Consider the following 25,615-nt stretch of genomic DNA (forward strand, 5'->3'; position numbering starts at 1 on the left):
TTCCAAAAACAGTTAACTTTATATAAATACTGGTTAAAACTTCATCAACTAAATTTCTACAATATTTCCCTAGCATTTACACACAATCGACACACCAAACACAGTTTCCAAGCCATGAAGCGGAAACTGTGGGAACACCAGAGTCTCTCTTCATGCTAAGGCAAGTTCTAATTGTCCAACAATTAATTTATTTATTAGATTTACTTGATGGGGCCAGACACACAGTTCACAACTTTGTTTGCAACATTTGTCCTTAGATGGGCTTTTGTAGACGGTATACATATAAAGCACATAAAGATGACAGTAGAACGAAATATAGTCTCGTTAGAATCAGACCTCTCTAAGACAGTGAATTTATACCACTTATTTTGTATCCTGCTAAAGTATTTAGTTTTAATTTATTAATTTATTTTGACTTTAAATGCACCAGCAAAAACAGGTTAGCTGGTTAGCCACTACGTGCGCTGGTGTGTCACGTAATCAAATCAGCGTAATTTGTCTGGCTAAAAGCCACTCAGCTCAATCTAGCGCTGACGGCTTTGGCCTGAGTCGCCAGAGAGTCAACACATTTGCAGGCAAAATTGTTTTGACAACAAAAAAAAAAAAAAAAGAAATGATATATTGAGAATTTAAAAAATAAATTAAAAAATAAATTTTAAAAACCACATTCTTTTTATTCTGAGAATTGCTCAGGATAAAAAGTACGTCAAAAAATCTCATTCTAATCAGACTATATTTCTTCCATGAACAAATCGGGATCAGAACACATTCAAGCTCAACTGAAATGTGCAGCTGCACACATGGTACAGATGTTTCATGGTAAAAACAGACCAAAGTTTGTTCTTGGTATAAATTTACATCCTGTCATGGTTGGCCACCATGACAGGATGAAACTTTGGAGGAATCAAGGTCAGACTTTCCAAACTAAAAATATACCAGCTGTCCAGCATGGTGGCAGCAGTATCATGCTATGGGACTGTTTCACTGCTGGCACAACTGAGAATAAAGAAGGATGTCTATATGTAAATTCTTCAACTTCACCTCTAATCAGCAGTAAATAATGTTATGGAGTGTGCTAGCAGCACCATGATCCTAAACACTCAACCTGATTTGTAATTGGATGAAACAGGCTAATTGGGTCTCTTTAACTTCAACCCTGTTGAAATTTGAATAAAAATAGCGTCAACCTGTTCATATAAACCCTAACAATTCTTCTGCCGATTATTCAGTTGGAATTATTTCAGGACCTTCTGGTTATGGGGAATATGACCAAAAATTAACAGACATCCTTATTTACTAATTCAAATAATCCTTGCCTAAGAATTAGAGTTCCTGGGGATTTCTGTCAGGCTGCTGTTTGCATCCTGAAGAGTCGCCCCCTGTAGGCCTCTAGGTAGAATGCAAGTGCTGCCATTTCAAAGCAGCTTTATTTCTTCTGTCTGCTAAACTCTTTGAAAGAAACCCTTTTCATTCAAGAGGAGCACAAACTTAGAGAAAAATGTTAAACTTTTTATTTCATCATAATCTGTCCTTTAAATTAAAACGGTCTATAAATGTATTCATGCTTTACGTCTGAGTTACATGTTCTGAAGTGACTTATCCAGTGTAATATTTAATTTCCTATTACCTTTATCTAGTCAGAAACTTAGCATGTGGCAACCCATTGCTCTGATATACTTTTTCTGATGAAAATTATTACAAAGCTGAGAAATAACTTGTGCTAAACCACTTTTGTTGGTAAATAGTCTATGAAAGTCATCTTTTGAAGACTAAATATTTCTGGGGTGGGCTGAGCCCCCAATGTCCCAGGATTCTATGAGCACCGCTGGACTAAACAACTAACAAAACAAAGCAAATCTGATCAGGTAATTTGGAAAAAAAGGACTGAACTGCTCACTCTTAAGACCACATTAAAGAAAATGGGGGGAATTTTGACCACTTCAAGACTCCAACAATAATATAGCATGCATTGAATTACAGCAAATCAAAAACCAGTATTCTATCACAAGAAAATATAGTTATAACCAAAAATATGACAGACAAAAATGAAGCCGCCTGTGACAGTCACTACATAGCCACCGTCTGAAACTGTCTCTAACTTACTGCATCACTGCTCTGACATGGTAAACAAGTCTGTCGGTCTTCATTAAACTGAACATTAAGCACCTCAACAGGATTATTTCCCTCCACACCAGTCAGAGGTCATTCGGCAGACATTTCCAGACATCTAATTCGTTTAACTGGAACACCTTCAATCAATGCACATCAACTTTTAAAAGCTTGTGAGGGGTCTGTTTGTGTCATGTCTGCCCGTGATGAGCATTCATACTTCATCTGTGTGCTGATGCTGACAGAGACACAAGTGTTGAGGACCAGCCCTGGCTCTGTTCCTCTTTGAGGACAGTCATGCTTTCCCCCCTTTCTCTCTCTCTCTCACTGTCCTCCCACATTCTCTAGCTTTGCTTCCAGAGCCCTTCATCCTCATCCTGAGACCAGCCTTCGCCGTCTTTCCTCTAAGCAGCAGAAGGAATATAGGTAACAGGAGAGGTAAAAAAGACACGAGGTGTAACTATACTAGACATTAAAACATAGCAGCTCAAGAAAATGCTCCAGAATATATATATATATATATATATATATATATATATATATATATATATATATATATATATATATATATATATATATCATTTTGTTCCTTTTCAAGGAAGTCCAGACTGGAAAAAGTTTTGCATACGACCCCCCCCTCAGCCAAGTTTCTCAGTTCTGGCACTTTTTCCACAGCAGAGTGAATTCAAACTGGTTACATCTGCGGTCAGTTTTCTATCTCAGACCGAGCCAACATGTCAAAGGCTGCATGGAGCCCAAGCTCCGAGCCCCAGCCCCAGCCATGTTCCCCCCCCCCATGCTGCAGTGTGCAGGGGCGGCAATCGATCAGCAGCGCGCTCAGACCAAACCCGAACTTGTCACGGAAAGTTGTTGCGCTCACCTTCCCTCCTTTGGAGCACCTGCGGTACGCGTTCGTGGCTCCCGCGGTTTGATTCATGGCGGCAAGTTCTGCAAAACAGCAAAACGGAGAGCCGGTGAAGGTCGGAGATGGAGCAGGTGAGGCGTGGGCAGTTTGGATGATAGATACCAGGTGCGCTGCGCTGATTGACCGTCCTCCTCTTCGCTCAGTCCACCGCAGAACAAAGTCCAGTTTTGAGTTCTGGTGAAGTCAGAATTTAATCCGAAGAGAAGTTTTTTTTTTTCCGCGCTTTCACTTGTCTGTGTTTATTATGGGGGTGTAGAGGATCTTCTCTACGCGCACAGTTTGGAGAGAGGTTTTGGAGCACCAAGCTGCTCAGGCTGGTGGAGATGCGCGTTTGAATTTGCGCAGAAATGCGCAAGCGCGTCTCCTGTGTGACAGCTCCGCGGGGTGGAAGGCTCAGCCTGTCAACATCAGTGCTGCTCGCCCACTCCACGGCTGAGAGCAGCAGCGGCAACAGGAACTGTGGGCTTTATGGGCTGTAATTATGTATCACTATAATGCCACCCAGTGCAGCCCTGTTTAGTAAAAGCAACAAAACAGTGATCAAGTCCCTAATCCGAGCCATACAGGAACATCTCAATAAACTAGAACCTCACTGAAATGCGTTTCAGTAAATAAATGGAAGAAGTAAAGCTTTCCAAAGCAATTTACAGGGTTTATTTCTGAGGACTGTGACTTACAGTTGAATAAACCATTAAGGTGGTGTCTCATAAAATTAAAAGACCAAGATGAAAAGTCATTTTAATACAGAAGGATTTTATTCTGGTCATGTTATGACCTGCACAACAATGGGGAACACTGCTGACTTGACATTTAGGCTCAAGTCCAGCAGACAAGGAGGATAACAAGCAGAGCCATCACTAAAGAAGCCAGTTGTGTTTAAGCATGATAATAGAGTGAGAGGAAGGAAAAACTAATAGAAAGACAAGCAACTTACCTTTTTCATTATTGGGTTATTTTAAATGACTCTTTTGACTATTTTGTATAATCTATTTCCCTTTTTGGCTCTAGGTTTTCTCAGATTGTGGGAGATAGTTCTATCAGCTTGCTGAGGTAACACCAGACAAAAGTCAATGCATATTCATATATTTTTTTTTAAATTTCAATTCAACTTTATTTATATAGCGCCAATTTATGAAACATGTTATCTCAAAGTGCATTACAAAGTCAAGTCCTCCAGACAGATTGGTCAAAAAGTTTCTTATCCAAGGAAACCCAGCAGATTGCATCAAGTCTCTCCAAGCAGCATTCACTCCTCCTGAAAGAGCGTAGAGCCACAGTGGACAGTCGTCTGCATTATTGATGGCTTTGCAGCAATCCCTCATACTGAGCATGCATGAAGCGACAGATCTTGATGTCCTCCAGCAGCCTAAGCCTATAGCGGCATAACTACAGAGATAGGTAATGTTAACCTAAGCTACTCTAACTCCGAACTTTGTCAATGTAAAATAAAAGCATTTTATGAATGTTTCACTGTGTATTTTGGTCATTTCCATGTTGTTTTGCTCATTCTACCCTACACTTTTGTTCCTGACAGCAAGAAGCACTATGCCCAACCCAGAACCCCTTAAAAATCAGGTAAATTCCTTTGAATGAATCACAAAATAAGAATCCTCTACTCAGAGATCCACGTTGACTAAATATGCAGGCAGGTAGTAGAAAATGTTCTCCTTTTGAGTGCTTTTCTTGGCCCCTGATGGAATGGTGCTCTGGGCGGTGAGTCTTGCCAGTATTAAAAACGACCAGTCGTCTGTGATTCAACCCCTTTCTAGAAGGACAAAAGCACAGCGGCCGGTTTGTATCGACTCATTAGAGTCAAAGTGACTGACACCAACAGCTAAAAGTGACAAACTAGTTGTGACAATTACGATCACGATCTCACCGAGAGGAAGTGAATTAGTTTGCCGCTGATTAAAGCGTAACAAATGGGTGTTGCGAGGGCAGGCTTTCACTGAAGTGTGGCAATTAGCTGGACAGGTTGGCGTAGAGCTGTGACAAGGTTGTTGTGACTCATTTTCACGGCGAGGCTTTAAGGTGCGCAGAGAAGTAAACATGTGGCTGGAAAAAGATGCTGTAGATGGGAGGCACACCAGTGGACGAGTCGGAACAAAAGTGCACCAGGAAAATTACCCAAGAAATTGATGAATGCTTAACGATGCCGAAAAACATTTCTCCTGTCATGTCCCTCATTTATTACCCTAATATCTTTTATTTAATAAAGTAATGCTCAGAGAACGCATTTACATCGCAGTAAACCTAATATTTCAGGGTGTTTAAAAAAACTTTTGAAAATCATTGCCAGGTTTAAAATATTACTAATTACAAGTTATTGCGTCTTTATTCTAACGTCGTCAAATGGTCCGCATGGATCTTCTGCATAAATAATACAAGTAAAATGTATTCTTACGTTTGCTGCGCTGGCCATAGAGCAAGGCTTCCCAAAGTGGGGTTCAGGAGATGATTTGATGTGCTTAAAAGATTTAGTATTTCCTTATATACAAATACCAAAGTATAAACTTACAAGATGCTCAGCATTCCTCAGTTTAATGTTGAGGGAAGGCTGCACTCTTTTGTAAAAGTTCTTTTAAAAATACTATACTTTATTCTCGTAATATCATGACTTTATTCTCATATCCCCCTCAAAACAAAGAAATAAAAAAGAAACAAAGTCCCACCTGCTAAACGGGGGTCACCAGTCTCTGGCACTTCTACATTTGGGGGTCGTAGGCTGAAAGGTTTGGGAACCCCTGCTCTAGAGGCCCATCTCTAGAGTTTAGATGCCTTTGTATTGTATTCTTGAATGGGTTAGAGTGGCCTAAACAACAAAACAAACAAAAACCTTGCTTTGGAAATGTCCTGGTGGGCATAGACAACAGAAACAAGTGATAAAGGATCCAAAGTCCAAAGGCTCTTAAACGACCTTTAGAAAGCTGGAACGCTGTTGCTCAAAAAAACATCTCCAAGAACTGTAAGAATGAAAATGTTACAATGCGTCGTTTTCAAAGTATAATTGGAGGATTTGGAAAGAAGGAGGTTTTTGGTTGTTTTTACAAACTTTTCATCAATCATTCTCTTAGACTGCATGATTTTTGCAAGCGAAGACAAAAGGCTGTACTCATAAACAGAACCTGTAGCCCTGATGCATGGTGATGGTAATGATCATTATAGGGTTCCCAAACTCTACGCACCAGCCAGTCACCCCAGCTCCCTTAAATCACTCTGTTGACAGAACCTATCATCGTGCTGTCGGCCGGTTTGGAAGTCCGGCTGTCAGCGGGTTGACATTGGTGAAGCGCCCTGACATGTAAGGACATCTGAGAGTCAGGTTCAACTCTCTGCTGTCAGCTCCACAGTACACCCTGACCAAAAGATCATCTTAAAATGAGGACTGCACTCTGCAGATGATATAACAACACCGGTCTGAGGCAGAAAAAAACACATTAGTTTTACCCTCATTTGTTCATGAATACACTGAAGAATTTCCACTTTTTCCTCTTCCTGGGAACACAGAACATATGCTAAATGGTTTCCTGGACATGCATACAATGAGTGAAACAAAGTAGATTCCTTTTGTATTATTTCCCAAACCCCAATAAATCCATTTACTTTCATGAAGCTCACCTTGTCTTCTAAATACTTCATTGTGCAACATTTCTGACCACACTGACAACTGATCGCATAGTTGCATTTCCTACTTTTCCAGCTGAGAAAATCCACTTGCTATTTTACACTGACTGAAACCAGCAGCATGTTTTTTATTCTCAAAGTCTGGAAGTCGAAGTTCCAAACGAGTCCAACTCCTTTAGTTTTTTTTTTCTCTAATGATTTGTTCTTAAAAACAAAACCACCTGTCAAAGCGGGCTTTGGTGCATTGCTGCAAATGTATTTGTACTGGGCAAAATAATGTCGTAAAAAAAAGTACAGTGCAACCCTGCAATCTCTGAGTGTTGAAATTAAGTAGCAGGGGTATAGCAGCTGAAATACACTCACTAACAAAAACAGTTCAGCTGCAGGTTTCACACATAGAAAATAGAATCTGAGTAGGACACGATTTGGTATGAAATGATTTAGATAATGCGTATTTAAATGATCTAATTTGCAAGAAAATGGGAACACATGCAGGGCTGTGAACAATATCTTTACAGATTTGATCTGTTTTTGCTTTTTATTACACTTAAGTATCGTCAAAAGATAACCTGAGTACATATATAATAGTTCTTTTAATTTTGTTTTTCATGAGGGAAATAGTTGAGTCACCTTTGGCAACAAGAACTGCCATTGTGTGTTTACTGGCAGTAATGAGTTTTTTTTTCAATCCAATCCAATTTTATTTGTAAAGCACTTTAAAAATTTCCCAAGGACCAAAGTGCTGTACAGTAAACACCAGGGTAATAATAATAAAACAAAATACACCGATTCAAAGACATAAATTACATAAAACAATAAAAGCAAAAAATATAAACCTAAAAAGTGGACTTCAAAAGTCTAATAAAATTAATTTAACCTCAGGGGCTAAAATCAAAATCTCATAGTGTTCAAAAGCCAAGGAAAAAAAGAAATTTAAAATCAGAGAGAGAAGTAGCCTCTTTAGAGCACAATGGTTGGACTTTCCAAACTTTTTGGAGTTGCAACAGGAGCAACTGGTCAGCTGACCTGAGAGAACATTTATGTGGAGGTGTTTGGAAAGCAGTTGAAAACTGCATTTTTCTATTTAACCAGGTTGTCTTTGTCTAATATTAAAATGTGTTTGCTGATCTAAAACATTAAAGTGTGACAACAACGCTGAATAAATCTGTAAGAGGAAAAGTGCTTTTTTACATCACTGTACTGGTCCAAACATCAGGCAGCTGTGACATCTGGACAACCCACCACCTGCAGGGGCAGTTGGACGGTGCAGCTACCTGGCTTTATGTATACCCAAAATGCTTGGCACAGCCTCGGGTAGGGAGCATTGCTGCAGTGTTTAGATACATAATATGCAGAAAAGTACCCTGTTATCAGCTTGGGCTGCTGGTAGCAGTTGACTTGCTCGCCAAGCACAACAAAGAGCACATTTTAAGGTAAGAATAAGGTAGGATAATGTGCTGTATTTGTCATTACACATACAGGGTACATACAACGAAATGTCATAGATCAGAGGGAGGCTTACCCTAAGCCGCTGCAACTGAGCACTCTTCCACTAAGGGCTGACCTGATTTGAACAATCAGTTGATCGTTAAACTTGCAACTAGAACACAGTTAAGTCTCCTGATTGGTGTCATCAGTCATGGCTGCGAATAGGATCCACCAAAGCCTTGATTTATATCTTTTTAAAGCACTAAGTCATTGAATACTGAATGCATTATGCTAATTCGTCTGTTAATTTAGCACCTCTGCTTTGTATTTTTTTTCCAGTTGGAAGTAAATGCAATATATTTTCCTCACATCAAATGTAGAAAAACTTGCAGTGTCAAACTGATTCACATGACAACAATCAACTGAAAACGGTTTTTAATGTTTTTGTTAATATATTGTCATGTCAATGTTTATATTATGATCTCTGCGGGCACAGTACTGGCGATAATAATAAAACGGAGATGGGGCGGGAAGGTGCGTTCGGCACAGGTCTACTGCAACCGGGTAAATAACTTTTGTTGCGATCGATATCAGGGACAGCTTTTTCCAGTGACAGGTCATCCAAAACAGGCTCTGTCCTCAGAAATCGTGAACATCTGTTCACCCTACTGGAGGGTGGAGTGATACTACACACTTAGGAAGAATATGCAGTGTGCCTTATAATCCGGTTTGTCTTATATGTGGACAAAGACACATATAGACACGTTAATTCATGGTGCACCTTATGGTCCGAAATATACGGTAACTCCCTTAATTTTGTTACAAACCGCAGATCTGTGGCTGTGATACAAGATGTGGTTATACATAACAAAAAGCATGTTTTAAACAACATATTTCATAAATGTATGTGGCGTGACTTGTGTATGGAAAGAAAAGACAAAAAACACATTCAAGCCTGAGCTTTCTCTGAACACCAACAATAATTTCTTCATATTTTTGCATGCTGTGCATACACACATGTATACGTTTTTAAAGGGCTGGAAAAGTGTTCTTTAAAATTTCCAGGTCATTCCAGTGTCTTACACTAACTTGCTTGCAACCAGCGCTGGACCTTAAGACCCTTGAAAAAGGATTGTTTTGCACAGCTTCTTGCAGGTGTTTTTACTCTATAACTCCGGGGTACTTAATTTGGCAAAGTGATTCAGCCTTAATTTGTGAAATACAGCAATACCAGATTAATAAGCATGATGGTCCATCTGTTGGGTTACTGCATTGTTCTCACCAAGTAAAAACTCAGCTTCAGAACCAATTTCTGCCCAAAATGGTGATCTGCACCATGTAATCTACTTTGTTTTCTTTTTTTTCCTTTTTTTTTTTTAACAGTGTCCTGTCTGGCAATGTGGCAATAAGAATTGTTGTCTTAATGTCAAAAAGAGCCCAACAGGTTTTACTTTCACAAGTGGAGCAGTACGGCTTTCGCCATAGTGCTCCGCTTGATTTATGCATGCAAACAGTTTGATTCTATTTCATGCAGGGAGTATTTCATATTATATGGACACTACAATGAGAAAGTAGAAGAGGAAAAGAAAAACAAGAAAAGAAAGGAGAAAAGGTGAAAGAAAGAAGAGAGCACCGAGGCAGGGGCCACAGGACCACAGGACCACACTTAGCAGAGACTTGAGATGTTCTTGGGAGAGGGAGCAGTTCAGACCTGAACCTGACAAGTAAACAGAGAGAAAGAAAAGACAAAAAACACGTACACAGTCTCATTGACACCTTCCCACCCTAGTGCCCCCACCTGCAACGCACAGACACTTAAAAAAAAAAAAAAAAAAGACGGCGTACACAAACTCGCACATACCACTCACATCCAATAATCCCAGGTCAGGGCACCAGCACCACAAAGGGGTACCAGGCCCCCGGACCCAGTAGGTGAACCCTGAAATCAAGATGGGGGGGGGGGGGGGGGGGGGGGGGCTGGTGGCAACACCACAATCCAACCTACCCGGTTCCTGCTTTGGTCCCGACCCCCCATCCCGTACCCGGACCAGATGACCCCTGGCACAAGCCCCCCGGGGATGGGGATGACCCCCCCCCCCCCCCCCCCCAAATAACTTTCAATTGTTATCCCCGGTTATTGCAACCATAACCTGCAGAAAATATGGGTAAAGTTGCTCCCTCTGCGTTTACTCTTGTTGGCTGCTGTGCCAGCCTTGCGCAGGACAGACCCATCCAATATGGCGGCGACGCAGAATGCACTCCAGCATGTAATGAGGCGTCTACATGTATAATGTCAACGAAGAGGCGCTACCGCTGATACTGCTTATGTGCCAGAGCTTACCCATACATTTTTTTTTTTTCATGACAGCGGATGTTGTTGTTTTTTTGTTACACTTGTTACACTTTCGGAATAGATTTTAAAAAATAGTGTTGGTTCTTCTGCAGCGACTCTCCTACCGTTTCCACGGGAACCTCTGGGCTCCTCTGCATCATCTCCACCTTGTGACTGCATCTCTGCATAAGTGTTATCTTACTTATGAGAAAAAATAGGAGACAGGAAACATTGATTCCAAGCTAACTGGTAGCCACACTGCCCCGCTCTCGCCGAACGCAGAGAACACAGGAGGCTCCGCCTTTATTGCTTTTTATAAACACGTACGTAACCTTCCGCTCTACAAAGTAGTGCCATAACATATACAACAGTGGCAAGCATCATACTCAACACCCCCACTTGATGGTGCCACAGACTTCAGCCATAACACTGTTCTCCAAACATATAAGAACAAAATTTTCCAATCTTGGCTCTTGTGGCAGATTTTGTGAACACATCTGCGACCATGTTTTCTGTTGGACAATAAGCCAAAACAATTTTGCCCTGCAAAACGTTTGATCTTATGAAGTGGTATTTAATGTCCACATGCTTGCTCCTCTGGCGATTCACAGGGTTCTTCGCAAGGCGTATTGTCCCTTGGTTGTCTTCAAACACCTTTGCTGTTTGTTCAAAACTGTGGTCCATGTCCTTTAGTAGTTGGGATAGATAGAGCGCTTCTTGGATGGTAGCTGCTAATGCTACATACTCAGCCTCACATGTTGACAATGAAACTGTTTGCTGTTTCTTTGTTTTCCATGAAACAACAGCTCCACTTGAACTCAGACTAAAACAGTAGCCTGTAGTGCTCTTTCTGTCAAGAACATCGTTGGCCCAGTCGGCATCAGAGTACCCTATCAGCTTGAGTTCAGTGTCACTCTTATTATAACACAACTCATAGTTCTTAGTCCCTTGTAAGTATCTGTACACATGTTTTAAAGCTGTCATATGTTTCTCTCTAGGATCAGACATATGTTGCGACAGTCTGCTTACAATCCAGCTTATATCAGGCCTTGTGCAGGTCATGACGTAGATGAGGCTGCCCAGCATTTCTCTGTATTTTCTTTCGTCAGTTTGTTCACCTTCTGGAACCAGATCACATTTGATTTCACTAGGAGTGGCTCTGGGTTTACACTCAGCCATACCAAACCTTTCCAGTATCTTCTCGATATATTTGGACTGGCTCATTTTGATAGAGCCTTCTTTTTGTGTGAAATTGATCCCGATAAAATGTGTGAGATGGCCAAGATCTTTCATTTTAAACTTTCTTTTCAGTTTCTCTTTGACCTCTCTTAAACACGTCTCATTGCTTGCAGCCACAACTATGTCATCAACCCACACTAATAAAATCACTTTTCCTTTGTCAGAAAAGTTTGTGTAGATACAATGATCAGCTTGGCTCTGCACAAACTCATTCAATATCAGGAAATCATGGAGCATCATATTCCAGTTCCTCCCAGATTGTTTGAGCCCATAGATAGATTTGTTCAACTTACACACAAGTCGCACGCCATCCTGTGATTTAACCTGAAAACCTTCGGGTTGATCCATGTATATTTCATGGTCAATGGGTGCATGTAAGTATGCGGCTTTAACGTCCATCTGGTTAAGTGTAAGGTCATGTTGTGCAGCTAATTGCATCAACACACGTAGTGATGTCAAGTTTGCAGTCGGAGAGAATGTCTCTGAATAGTCAAGTCCTTCTATCTGGCTGTATCCTTTCGCTACATACCTTGCTTTATATGTCTCATTCCCTTTATCATCCTCCTTGAGAGCATATACCCACCTTCCCCCCACTGTCTGCCTACCCTCTGGTAATGGTAGAAGTGTGAAGGTGTTGTTCTCTTTAAATGAAGTCATTTCATCTTTCATTGCCTTTTTCCACATATCAGATTTAGGCGATTCTAAAGCTTCTTTATAGCTCTGTGGCAGCCCAACTGTAGCTCTGTAACAGTAATCAATGGTTAAGTTACTGTTCTGCACTGTACATTCATAGTCCTCCAAATACTTAGGTTTCTTTCTGACTCTACCTGTAGTACGTGTAGTTTGTGTGTCAGTAGTTGAGTCTGTGTCCATTTCTGAGTCTTTCTCAATGTCTGTGTCCGTCTGTCCTGTTACTTCAATCAGTGGTTGACTGTTTTCACTAGGTGTATTTACCCACTCTATGTAGTGGTCCTCCGATTGGTCCCAGTCAGTCTGTGTCTGCCCCTCAGTCACATTCTTTTCCATAAAGTGGACCAGTCTGTGTTTCTGAACCTTGTTCGTCTCTGGAAAATAAACCAAATAAGCAGGTGAATGACGATCAAAACCAACAAAAATTCCCATTTTGCCTTTAGGATCAAGCTTCTTTCTGTTTTGTTCATACACCATACATTCGGAACCAAACTTTTTCATCTTTGACAGATCTGGCCTCTTTCCGGTGAAAAGAAAGTAAGGCGTTTCCCCGGTTCTCTTACAGTAGCACCTGTTCCTTATGACTGTAGCTGTCCTGGCTGCATAAGGCCACAGTTCTTTGGGTAAACCTGATTCAATCAGCATGCATCGGACCATTTCAAATAATGTGCGCCAATTCCTCTCTGCAGTCCCATTTTGGTGGGGAGAGTAGGGGGCTGACCTCTCATGTTTGATAGCATTGTCCCTCAACAATGACTGGTACTCCTCTGACACAAATTCTGTCCCGTTATCAGATCGGAGGCGTTTTACTTTACCGTAAGGCGCCGTGTCTGCAAAGAACTGCTTAGTTGCCTCAACTGCCTTGTTTTTGTTCCTAAGAAAGTATACATAAGTAGCCCCAGAAAAGTCATCAGTGAAAGTGATGGCATACTTGTACCCTTCAAATGACTCTGGTGAAATAGGTCCACCCAGGTCTGTATGGACTAGCTCTAATGGCTCTTTGGCCCTCACATCACTTTGCCTGTTTCTGCTTTGTGAAAATTTACCCTCTAGACAAATTTCACATTGATTGGGTCTGGAGGTTTTGTCTTTGATTTTCATACCATTTACAACTGTTTCAAGTTTTACAATATCATCATAGTTGCAATGACCCATTATTTCATGCCATGTTTTTAGACCCAAAGATACATTGCAGGAGTCCTCACCATTTACATTATCCTCTGTGATAACGTCTAAGTAGTACAATCTGTCTTTTACCTTCATTTTACACATTGTGCCATCAGGAAGGATCATTTTGTTGTTATTCTTCTCAAAGTTGAATCTGGCTCCTTTTGAAGTTGCTGCATCCACCGATAGGATGTTTTGTGGGTATCCTGGAATCAGGAGTGCATCCGTGAGTTTGACACTCACAACTTTCCCGTCGCAGTTGGTCAGCTTGATCTGTGCATCTCCTTTCCTCAGGACACTGCCGGTGATCCGGGTCCCATCCGCTAGCTGCATGATGTGGTTCTTGGGCTGGAAAGTCTCATCAAATTTGATGAAAGCACTCTCATCAGTCATGATGTGGGCAGATGCACCACTGTCCACCAGTAGACCTTGCTGCTGTGTGTTGTGGGGTTGCCATTCACTCACCCGAAGCACAAACGTCTCTTCTTCATTTGTGGTTTTATGCTTGTCCTTGACACGAACAGTCCGTTGTCCAGTGTCTGTGACGGCGGCCACCTTGTTACTGTATTGTGCGTTGGTCCCCCTGCGCTGAGTTTTCTTCTCTTTGTTTCTGCAGTCTTTTGCTTTATGCCCCATTTTCTCACAAATAAAGCATTCTCCGTTGAAATATTTCTTCTCTTTAAGCTTAGGCTTGGACGCTTTATAGTTTGCAGTCATTACTTCATCTGTTCGGGGCCTGCTACGGTAGCGCAGTGTGCATTCAAAGCTCCTCAGCCTCGCCTTGAACTCGTTGAAAGTTAGCGTTTCTTTTGTCTGAGTGACATGCACAGAAAATGGGTTGTAATCATCCGTGAGACCTTTTAACACCATCGCCGTCAGAAGTGCATCACTAAGGGTCTCTTTAGCTCTGTTTAATGCGGCCACTATCTTTTCAACACGGGCTAGATAGTCCGCTAATGCTTCCCCTTCAGCCATTAGCACATTGGTGAGCTCTGTGTATAGCCCGACAATTCGCGGCTTTTCTTCTGACTCAAAATGGCGCCTCAATATTTCTAGGCTTTTCTTGCCGTCATCTGGTGCTTCATACAGGATGAGCGTTAACGTCTTATCGTCCAAACAACCACACAGTTCTGCATACGCCAGTTCATTTCTCCTACCGATCTCTGTAGCTTCTTGTGCATCGGCTCCCGCTGTTGGCTCACTTCCCAGGATAGCATCTTTGAGACCGATGGTTTTTAAGTATGCTAAAAACCTTGCTTCCCAAATGTGGTAGCGGGCTTCGTCTCCGTCAAACCGAGGCGGCAATCCCCTTCCGTGCATTGGCATACTCGGAACTTGCCTGGGCCCATAACCTGTTGGTTCTTCTGCAGCGACTCTCCTACCGTTTCCACGGGAACCTCTGGGCTCCTCTGCATCATCTCCACCTTGTGACTGCATCTCTGCATAAGTGTTATCTTACTTATGAGAAAAAATAGGAGACAGGAAACATTGATTCCAAGCTAACTGGTAGCCACACTGCCCCGCTCTCGCCGAACGCAGAGAACACAGGAGGCTCCGCCTTTATTGCTTTTTATAAACACGTACGTAACCTTCCGCTCTACAAAGTAGTGCCATAACATATACAACAGTGGCAAGCATCATACTCAACAAATAGAAAAGCAACAAAATGTTTCAGTCTCACCAAAAATAAATAAAACTCAGGTTGCAGGTGCACTACTTTACAGCTGCTGGTAGCGAGCACTGCTGCAGCATAAGATGCAGAAAAATATACTGTTATCATCTTGTCCCTGTATAGTTGTTAATTGGTGGTAGATTATTCTTAAAACTTGAGTTCCATCTTTTAGTGTTTAATGGGATGCAGTTTGATACAGTTTGTGCTGACCCAGCTTCACGTTCAGTTCACAACCGCTGTTTTCCGCTGGGGCTGAGACAAAAAAGTCCGAGACCAAAAGATTTGCTCAATGGGCTGTGAATTAACAAATTAGTCCACATCGAGAAGCTGAATTTGTGCTGTCTAAATGTGTGTTTACACTCCATTTGCCACCAGTGCTGACTTACGATAGTTTGCCTGCTTGATATCTCCAGCCCCTGCTGGGAACAGGACCCTGCATGACAACCTTATTGATTGGAAAGCAGGATTTCTTGTGCGGAAATTTTCATTTAAAATTAGCTGGTGCTGCTCGAGGCCGTTTAATTAACGGCCGATCTGTTCACAGTCATTTGTATGCCTTCTGGTATTTTCCACTATCACACAGACTTTCAAAAGAGACAGACTTTCAAAAAGATCTGTAGGATGGATTAATAAAACTGCTAATGTGATATACAGTAATTAAAAAAGGGCTTTATAATGAAGAACAGCAACAAGACAGCGCCGTCGTCTGAATTCTGATGGACTGGATCTCAGTAAAGCATTGACCGAAGTTAGTTTCTCATATGCACTCATTGACATTAAGTTATTTATATATTCTAACACAACACAATAGAGTTCAGTTTGCACAAATTTTACAACAAGGGTCATCCCAACGTATCTAACAAGAAAAAAGACCCAAGTTGATTTCCAACGCCTAATACAGAAATATTTAATTAAAATCTACTGTAGTCTAATTTTAATACAATGGAGTTGATTCATTAAGCTTTACGATGCCATTAATTTGTGTATTCAGAGAATCCAGCAAGTTGCAGTTTTATAAGATAAAACTATACTACTGTAACACGGTTATGGTTATTTGATAATGCTCTAATCAACTAAACAAATCAGTTTAAACAACCCGGTGGTGTTTTTTCCAATAATAATAATAATACATTTTATTTCAAGCGCCTTTCAAAACACTCAAGGTCACTGTACATGTAAAAACAATAAATGGTAAAAGCAGTCGTCATAATTAAAAGAAACAACACAAATTACACAGAGGAAAGTAATATAAAATCATAATGAAAAGGCAATCTTGAACATGTGGGTTTTGAGTTTTGATTTGAACACGGGTAAAGACTCGGTATTGCAGATGTCATGGGGGAAAGAATTCCAAAGTGTGGGCGCAGAACGTGAAAAAGCTCTGCTCCCCATGGTTTTAAGACAGGCTGAAGGAACAACTAAGTGAGTGGTAGGAGAAGATCTAAGTATGCGGGAGGGAGTAGAAATTTGAAGTAAATCAGAAATGTATGGAGGGGAGAGATTGTGAATAACTTTAAAAGTAAGTAGGAGGATTTTGAACTGAATTCTGAACTTCACAGGTAGCCAGTGGAGCTGCTGCAGGACTGGGGTGATGTGATGAAAAGAGGGGGTTCTAGAAATGATGCGAGCTGCTGAGTTTTGTTGAGTTTTGTCCATCCTCAAACACTTTATAATTCTGTGCCCAGCAATCTCTCTTTTTGTTTTCAGACATCATTGTTAAAGAAATTCTGCCTCAAAAGAGGTACGGTATCGTGTGTCCTATTTTGGGTCCATCCCAAGCCCGGATAAGCGACCTGTACTGGTATAGCGCTTTATCAAGTACGACGACCCCAAAGCGCTTTGCTCTACATTCAGTCATTCACCCACGTGCTAGCAATGGTAGTCTACAATGTAGCCACAGTCGCCCTGGGACAGACTGACAGAAGCAAGACGGTTGGAGCGTGGGTTCAAACCAGCAACCCAATGGTTACAGAGCAAACTCCTAGCTCCCTCACCGCTGCCGCCCCCTGACAAAGGACACCAGCAATAAAACTTTTGCCAAATTTACCATGTGAGTCAACGACATGATCTTCAAGACACTGGGATCTACAGTACTGTGGGAGCCGAGGACAGGTGGGGAAAAGTCTGGAAAGATGGAGGTCAGCCCTGGAAAGGAGAGGAATGGGGGTTAGCCGTAGCAAGACAAGATACATAAGTGTGAATGAGACGGACCCAAGTGGAGCCGTGAGTTTACGGGGAGCAGAGCTGAAGGTGGAGGATTTTAAGCACTTAGGGTCAAAAGTCCAGCGTAACAGGTAAGTGAAGAAAAGAGGTGAAGGAACGAGTCCAAGCAGGTTGGAACCGGAGGAGAAAAGTGTCAGGTGTGTTGTGTAAAGAAAGATCAGCAAAAATGAAAGGAAAGGTGTACAAGACGGTTGTGAGACAAGCGACGTTGCCTGGTTTAGGTATAGTGGCAATGAGGGAGGGAGATGAGGCAGAGCTGGAGGTAGCGGAGATGAAGATGTCGAGGTTCTCTTTTGGAGTGACGAGGATGGACAGGGTTAGGAACGAGTGCATCAGAGGAACAGATCATGTTAGATGCTACAGGGGGATGAAGCCAGAGAGGCGAGACTGAGAGGGCTTGGACATGTACAGAGGAGGGATAGCGAGAACATCGATGGCAGGGTGCTGAGGCTGGAACTCCCAGGCAGGAGGTCTGGAGGAGGACCAGAGAGGAGCTCTATGGATGGAGACAAAGAGGAAGAAGATGTCCCTCTTGCTTAAAGCTATTGTTGAGCAGAAGAACTAATGAATCGCTTAATCTCCAAAGAATACACTACCAGTAAAAAGTTTGGACTCATCTTGGTCATTTAATGGCTTTTCCTTATTTTTATGACTTTCTACATTTCAAATACATGTGAATCTATCGATGACTCAAAAGTATATAGAATTATGTATCAAACACAAAGTGGTGAAATAACTCAAAACATTGTGTATATTTTAGCTTTTTCTCAATACCCACCCTTTCTTTTAATTACTGCTCATCTCTCAATGAGATGCATGAGGTCAGTCACCTGAAATGGTTCTCCAGCTGTCTTGAAGATGTTCCCAGAGGTAATAATAAAAAGAAAGGCAAACCATTGAACGGGAAGGTGAGTCTGACTGGTGGTGTAACTCGAATTAAGCTTTGTAAAGGTCTGTTTTTGTGTCTTGCTGTGCAAAAAACAAAAGTTTTGGTCAGTTTTTCATTAAAAACTGCTTTCCTTCTTTTCTATTGGCATCTCATAAATCATATCTTTTTGCCAACCTATTGGTATGCAGGTCTTCGGAGATTTATGCCTTCTTTCTTCATCCGGACTGTATCTTACATATTTATTTGCGGCGCTACTTTCTGCTTTGCTACAGCCAGACTTGTGCATAATGATGTTTTCTTGGAATAATCTGATTCTGAGAGCTGCTCTTTCTTCACAGAAAGTATTCTAATTTGATCACAGATGGGGGGGTTCTCTTACTGTTCAATGTTTTTGTGAAAACAACTTTCTGGATGCTTCAGCAAAAAACAAACAAAAAGACAACAGGAGCAGGAAATATTCAAAGTACCGATACTATATTGCAGAGCTGGTAATTTGACTTTTATTGATTTTTTTTTATGGCAAACTGATTCACACTTTCAGAACCTTTCCACATTCTGTCACATTGTAAACACAAGCTCTACTGTGTTCTATTGAGATCTCATGAATACTTAAAAAAATACATAATTGTGAGGTCGCAGGGAAATTTTATATGGTCCTAGTATTTTTTTGTTTCCATATAAAAATCAGAAAGTTGTGGTGTGCCCTTCTACTCATTCCCTTGAGTCAATACTTTGTAAAAACACATTTGGCTGCAATTACAGTGGACCATTCTTTTGGAATATGTCACTACTTACATAGATAGTGACATTTTTGGCGATTCATATTTGCAAAGTTACTCAGGCTCCAACTGGTCTTCTGAGTAGCATTAAGATCAAGACTTTGACTAGGCCGTTCTAACACATCAATATCTAAACCATTATACTGTAGCTCTGGCTGTGCATTTAGGATCAATGTCTTGCTGGGAGGTGAAGGGGAAGAACTTCAACCTGAAGTCTCAGGGGGATTCTAACAGATTATCTTAAAGTATTGCTCTGTATTAAACTCCATCTATCTTCCCATCAACTCTGACATCCATTGCCTTGCTGAAGAATAGCATTCCCACATCATGATGCTGCCACTACCATGTTACACTAAGGAGATAACGTGTTCATGTAATAGTCACACACAGATGAAAGAAAAATTAGGAGATTTTGTCTAGTGGTTAGAGAGCAGGGTACCTGCATCCTGGAGAGGGTGCAAGTTCCCAGGTTCTAATCCCACAGACTGCCACTCTGGGTCCCTGAGCAAGACCCTTAGCCCCAGAATGCTCCCCAGGTGCCTCACAGTGACAGGCAGCTGCTCCCTAAAAGGGGTTGGGTTGAATGCAGTGGGCAAGTTTCATAGGAACTATGTGTGGCAATGGCAATAAAGATAATTATCATAATTATTGCATTGTTGTTTGATGGCATTACCTTCTAACAAACACGCAACAGAGGTTTTTTTGTAGAACTTTCTGAAAACCCTGTGTGATTTTGCTTCACAATCACAATTATGCAACATTTTTCATTGATCTGTCACCTAAAATACTTGAGATGTATGGTGGTAATAAGACACTGTGGGATAAATTAAAGGGCCATCAATACTTTTTCAAGGAACTGAATGTCTTCCCAGGGGGTTCCAATACTGTAAAATAAGTTTCAGAGACTCACTGTGTGCTTGAAGCTTTAAAACAGCATGAAAGCATAGATTTAACATAAATCCCTCTGTGAACGCTTCCAGAAGAACAAAAACACGACAACAGCAACAACAAACGAAGGAAAATAATCAGATACATCCTAAAAAGCAATCTTGATGCGACACACTGTGGTAAATCTGTATTAAATTCAGTTAGTGGCTTAGAAATTCAAAGCACCCCCATAGCTTTAATTTAACATATTAAACTGGCTGCTGTGTGCATGAGAGTAGCAGATAGAATGGAAGAGACTAGAAACATCCTTAATTGTCCCTCAGTGGGAAAATCCAGGTGCCAGCAGCAAAGTGAAAAGCAAATCAAAGCTTGCAGATTCACACAAAGGTACAACTATAAAACTAAAAACAAAAGGTATTGTTGAGGAAGGCATGGATGCCAAAAAAAATTAAAAATAAATCCTGGACACTGACGAGGCAGCCTCTAGCTCTTCCTGTCTCATTCATTACAGTAGATTGTAGATTTGGCAACAAAGGAAGAAAACAATTATCAAAAACAAAACACTTGAAATATACATATATTTATTACAATGGGAATTCCAAGGGGAGACAAACAACATTATCATAAAGCTCACATAATATAACCCGACGTCCGCTCGTCCCTGCTGATTGTAAGCAAGTGTCTGCCTGAAACTGCCCAGGGGCGTATCTTTTGATAGCCTGACCAGTCCCTCCCGGTGTTACACACACACACACACACACACACACACACACTCAATATGGCGCTTATCTTCTCCCAAGCAAAGCAGATCCGCATTCCAGTGTCAACTAAGAAACTAACTTTTAATTCACTGACCAGGTGTTTTTAGGATTCTACCTAGAAAAACATTAAGAATAATAAAAAAGCTTTCAAACAGTAAACCATCTTGAAGGGGCACTATTAAAACCTCATGTGACTCTCACTTTCCTGGTATCCCACAGTTAAATTAATTTATTGCTTGTTAGTGAGCGTGGAGACTCCGTCCTCTTTTCACTCCAAGACACACGGTTTAACCATATTATTTTAAAACTTGTGTTCTTCTTTATTGCTTTAAGAAAAATACCTGATTAACACAAACACTGATTATATATTTTCATAACAACACTGATAAACCTGAAGAGTCAGTGTCAGATTATGCTTCTGCATGAAAAGATGACTTTACTTAACGTTTTTTATACATCTTTGCCAAAGGACTGAATAAATATGGAGGGTGTTTTATACCCTCAGATATGGCGTGATAGAAAATGGAGCGAACACATCTGAGATGGATGTGCAGGTGTATCAGATATGTGTCAGCAGGAGGTATGGGAAGTAGCCATATCTGTGTCCAGTGTAGCAAAGAATAAATCACAAAAAGGCAGCTCTGATCCAGATATAAATCTTATCTTCAGCTTCAATAAGAACAGCAAGAAGAAAGAACTGCAGCTGAGATCAGTCAGTGCCAGAAACGAAGGCATGTTCTGGATCTTTTATGTATAGTAGAAAGAGAAAAAAAAAAACGGTTTATTGTTCTTTATTATTCTCATCTTGTATCTTCTTAAACTGCACCACCTGAAGAAAATTATAGTTCAGTTTAAAAATAGATTATTTTCAGACATCTAGCCTCTGTTGTAGTCTGACTTCAAAAGAATCAAACGATGCTTTTCTTTGCTGGAAAAAAAGTAAACATTTCTATTTTTCATGCTTCAGGTAAACAGCTGACTGGGTTTTCTGTTTCTGGCCTTTTATGTTTCTGCGAAAATGATTATTACCCCTTGAACTTTTTCACAATTTACTCTGAAACCCCTACAGAGTCCGGCACAACCAACTGCTTTCATGGGTCCCCACATTACTAAAGACACTGCTAAAGTACGCCTGCCTGTAAGGTCATCTCACTGTAAATCCGGCTGTTCTGTGAAGGTCTCAGAGGTCGAGAACATTAGAGAACAAACAGAATGACGAGACCAAAGAACACAGCAAACAGGTCAGTGTGAAAGTTGGGGAGAGGGTTATAAGATTAATACCGTAATAACGTGCCGGACACCTACAAACTACCAAGACATGCCTGTCAGACTAAACTGACAGACTGGCAAGGAAAGCATTAATTAGAGAAGCAGCCACGATGGTCAATGGTAACACTGGAGGAGTTGGAGAGCTCCACAGCTCAGGTGCATTTGACAAATCTTTCTTTTATTGAAGAGTAGCAAGAGGAGGTCCCACGTGTGGTTTGCTTTAAAGGTATACTATGCAACCAGGGTTGATTTTCCAGCGAGGCTCCCCCCAGAGGGCGAAAGTAAAAGTTCACTGTCGTAAAGATGCTCAGCTGTTCTGGTTTCTCCGTCAAGCCAGGCGCGGTTGTTTTGAGCTTAGCAGACAGGCGAACGCAACGAAAAGTCAAAAAAACGGCAGTACAAACAATGACTAACACAGTGAAAGTATGAACATCAGGGTTTCCCGCAGCGCTATCTTGTCGAGGCGGTCGCCTCGCCAAACTCACGCTACCGCCTCGCCAACATTCAAAAAAAATAAAATAAATAAATAAATAAATAAATAATAATAATAATAATAATAATAATAATAATAATAATAAAACTCGATATGCTTGCATGTTTATTTGACGTTAACACGCAGTTCTTTGTTGTTGCTTTCATGCGTGCATATAGTGAATGGCAGGGCAAAAACACATGGAGTTCTCGCCGTAAAGCAAGACCGACTCTCGCGGTGTTGCATGAGACTTCTGAGCCTGTGGGTGCGGGCCGAGGGCTCTTGCAATTGCAAGTGCGGTATTTCCCCCACAGACCACCAGGGCTGCCGAGAAAACCTTTGTTCGACCTGAAATGACTCATTTAATCATCCAAAATGGTATGGAGCACATTAATTAACTGAAAAATGTTGCATAGTATGCCTTTAAGCCACAAAGGGGACACCGCTAACACGTAGAAGGAGCTGCCTAGCTGGATTATACGATAACAGTACATTTTGAGCTTGATACAAAATGATATATGTGGCAAAATAAAACCAAACAATGCTGCTAATCTAGCAGAAAACACTCTTTTAACAGTAAAATATTGTGGTGGCAACATCATGGTGTGGAGTTGCTCTGCTTCAGCGGACACAGGAAAGACGGGCAGAGTGGATGTAAGGTGAATGGCGCTAAATACAGAGCAATATGTTAGAGGCTTCAAGACTGGAGCAGAGGTTCACCTTCCTGTGAGACGATGACCCAAAACACTTAACTGTAAAGGAATTATTTGAGAGAAAACATATTAATTGGTGGTAAGACTTTAAAACAAAACTATGTTAACAGATGTTTCCTATCCAATCTGGCTTATAAAAATCATTCAGGTTAGACAGAGATATTTTGCAAAGAGAAAGAGACAAGAATGTCACAATATATATATATATATATATATATATATATATATATATATATATATATATATATATATATATATATATATTGTTTCTCGTGTAACAAGACCGAATGTGATAAAGTTCAAAGGATACAGACATTTTTGCAATGCATTGTATTTGCAGACATAATCAGTGCTGATGGGATTGGTTATAAGATTAGCTTTGCAGAGGATCATTGAACATGTCCTCTGCAGCAGCGCTCTCCTCTGCTGTTTCACAATCATGGCAGTAAGGCTGTCGGTAAGCGAAGACGCCGTTGTAAACACCGACGCAAACAACTGTATTTCATATCTCAAGCCGGGGCTGATATTATCATACTTCTCCGCACAACCAGAAGCAGAATCGCCCATTTCCCCACCAATATGCTGAGAGTCATAATTTATCTTTCCGGGCCATGACACCGCGATATCAGCACCATCAATCTGCGGCGTCGCTGCAGAAGGTTAGTTATTACCTCAGTTCAGTCAGCCTTTTCTGTTCCGGTGGCGAAGCACCGTGAGAACTGTCAACACACAAAAGCACATTATTGGTGTTAACCACCTTCACACACGAGTGGCTGACGGAGAGGTGCGACGTGAAGATGGATGGGCTTCGGTTTTTATTCAATGTTGTTTTGTCAAGTATAAAGTGAACGGCTTTGAAATTAAAATTATTCTTATCTCAAGTCCTGAACTCTCATCTCTTTCCCTGCAGGTCAATGAAGGGTTTGGCAAGATGATAGTGAAAAAAAATGACATCAATCAGGTCTTCTTGAATGTCTTTGTCTGGTTAAAGATTGCGGGAAGGCTGGAGCCTATCCTTCCAAGTAACAAGAACCAGAGAAAATACTCCTGGACAAAGTGATGGCTCTGTGCAGTAGCTCGTCGTGTCACTTAGGACATCCGAAGCCCTTTTCAGATCATCCTTTCATTCTGTGATCTACATGTGCACATTCCACCTCGCAGTCAACTGAAAGGTCCCAACACAGGTCGGTGGGTTAAAGTTGACCCACCCAGCCTCTCATCCACTCCAGAGGTGATAATAAACCTGTAATCGCTAAAAGTAGTAAAGTATTGCTGAACAAATGTGTCGTAGTGCAAAGCAAAGAAAGCAGCTGCGACTGCTCAGTCCACCGGTGTGCACGGAACGGAGACGTCGCATGATCCTCTGGTGTCTGTTGATCGCCTGAATCTGATGAAGACAGTGATATGCAAAGGATGGAGTGCAACAACTTTGCGTGTAGTTGATGGACATAATGCGTTTGGACAGCATGCATGAGGATTGGTACAGAGAGATCACCCAGACAGGTTGAGGCTGCAAGTTGTAAGGCTTTTGATTCTGCAGTCCTAGCAACAAGATCAGAAAGCTCACGTGGCCCATTTTGTGTGATGTAAAAGAACAACATGATCCATAATGGATGACTCATGCTCACATACACAACTATCTTCCAAAAGGGGATTATGTCTATTAGTACTGCTTCCTTTCTGCTTTGTCTACCACCAAAATGTCTGGTTGATTAGCCATGATCTGTTTCTCAGACCCACGGGATGCCAGCCTTGAGGGCCATGTGTGCTCCCTGTCTCTGGTAGGCAGCTCTGACTGCTTCCAGTGTTAAACAGCGGACGAAGTTGTGATAACGTGCATTCTCAGAAATGGACTTAAAAAAAAGAGGCACTGCAGTAGACAGATGTGGTCTGTGCGGTCGTAAAAAGAAAATACAGCACAGCATGTGCAGAAGTTCTGCTATTAATATCATTATCTTTGTCATTTTCTTCATTGCTTAAGCTCATTATACGTGAGCTGTACTGTGCCGCACAACTACACACAAAATGAATACAGAAGAAAGACCAAGGGCTCTGTCCGTATTTTTCTACATATTTATCACTGTGCATAAAAGGCTGTTGATTCTTAACCACTATGGGTTGTCTCCTGTACTTTGACTGTCGGCCTGCAGGCCGTACTCGGCACAGATTTTCCTGCACTGTGCACATGATTCCAGCTTTCCGTGTCCCCATTGCTTTTTGGCATCTTCCACTCAGCTAATCTGGGTTAGACTGTTTCAGGGCATATTAAGTGCAAAGCCTGCATCTTGGGTCTGCTGTGATAGACAAAAATCTCTATTGTATATCTTGTACTTGTGCCTGTTCCTGTGCTGCCTGGATTAGTGCCTCAGTGCTGTCATTCAGTCCACCTCTCCCAAGCTTTTGGTGGGACTTATTGATATCAGACATTTTCTCAG

General features: G+C 41.3%; 1 protein-coding gene across 1 annotated transcript in view; it reads right to left on the minus strand.

The window, feature by feature from the left end:
* dpp6a (dipeptidyl-peptidase 6a) overlaps positions 1 to 3,356 on the minus strand; it is a 350,399-nt gene extending 347,043 nt beyond the window's left edge. Inside the window, exons 1-2 of the mRNA XM_036124847.1 lie at positions 3,137 to 3,356; positions 2,990 to 3,057 (exon numbers count right to left, since the gene is read on the minus strand). Coding sequence (XP_035980740.1) covers positions 2,990 to 3,046 — 57 coding nt within the window. The 5' untranslated portion in view covers positions 3,047 to 3,057; positions 3,137 to 3,356. The remainder of the gene's footprint in view (positions 1 to 2,989; positions 3,058 to 3,136) is intronic.
* Between the last annotated feature and the right edge of the window lie 22,259 nt (positions 3,357 to 25,615).

This window comes from Fundulus heteroclitus, chromosome 21 (assembly GCF_011125445.2).
Source record: "Fundulus heteroclitus isolate FHET01 chromosome 21, MU-UCD_Fhet_4.1, whole genome shotgun sequence".
In the NCBI taxonomy this organism is placed as follows: domain Eukaryota; kingdom Metazoa; phylum Chordata; class Actinopteri; order Cyprinodontiformes; family Fundulidae; genus Fundulus; species Fundulus heteroclitus.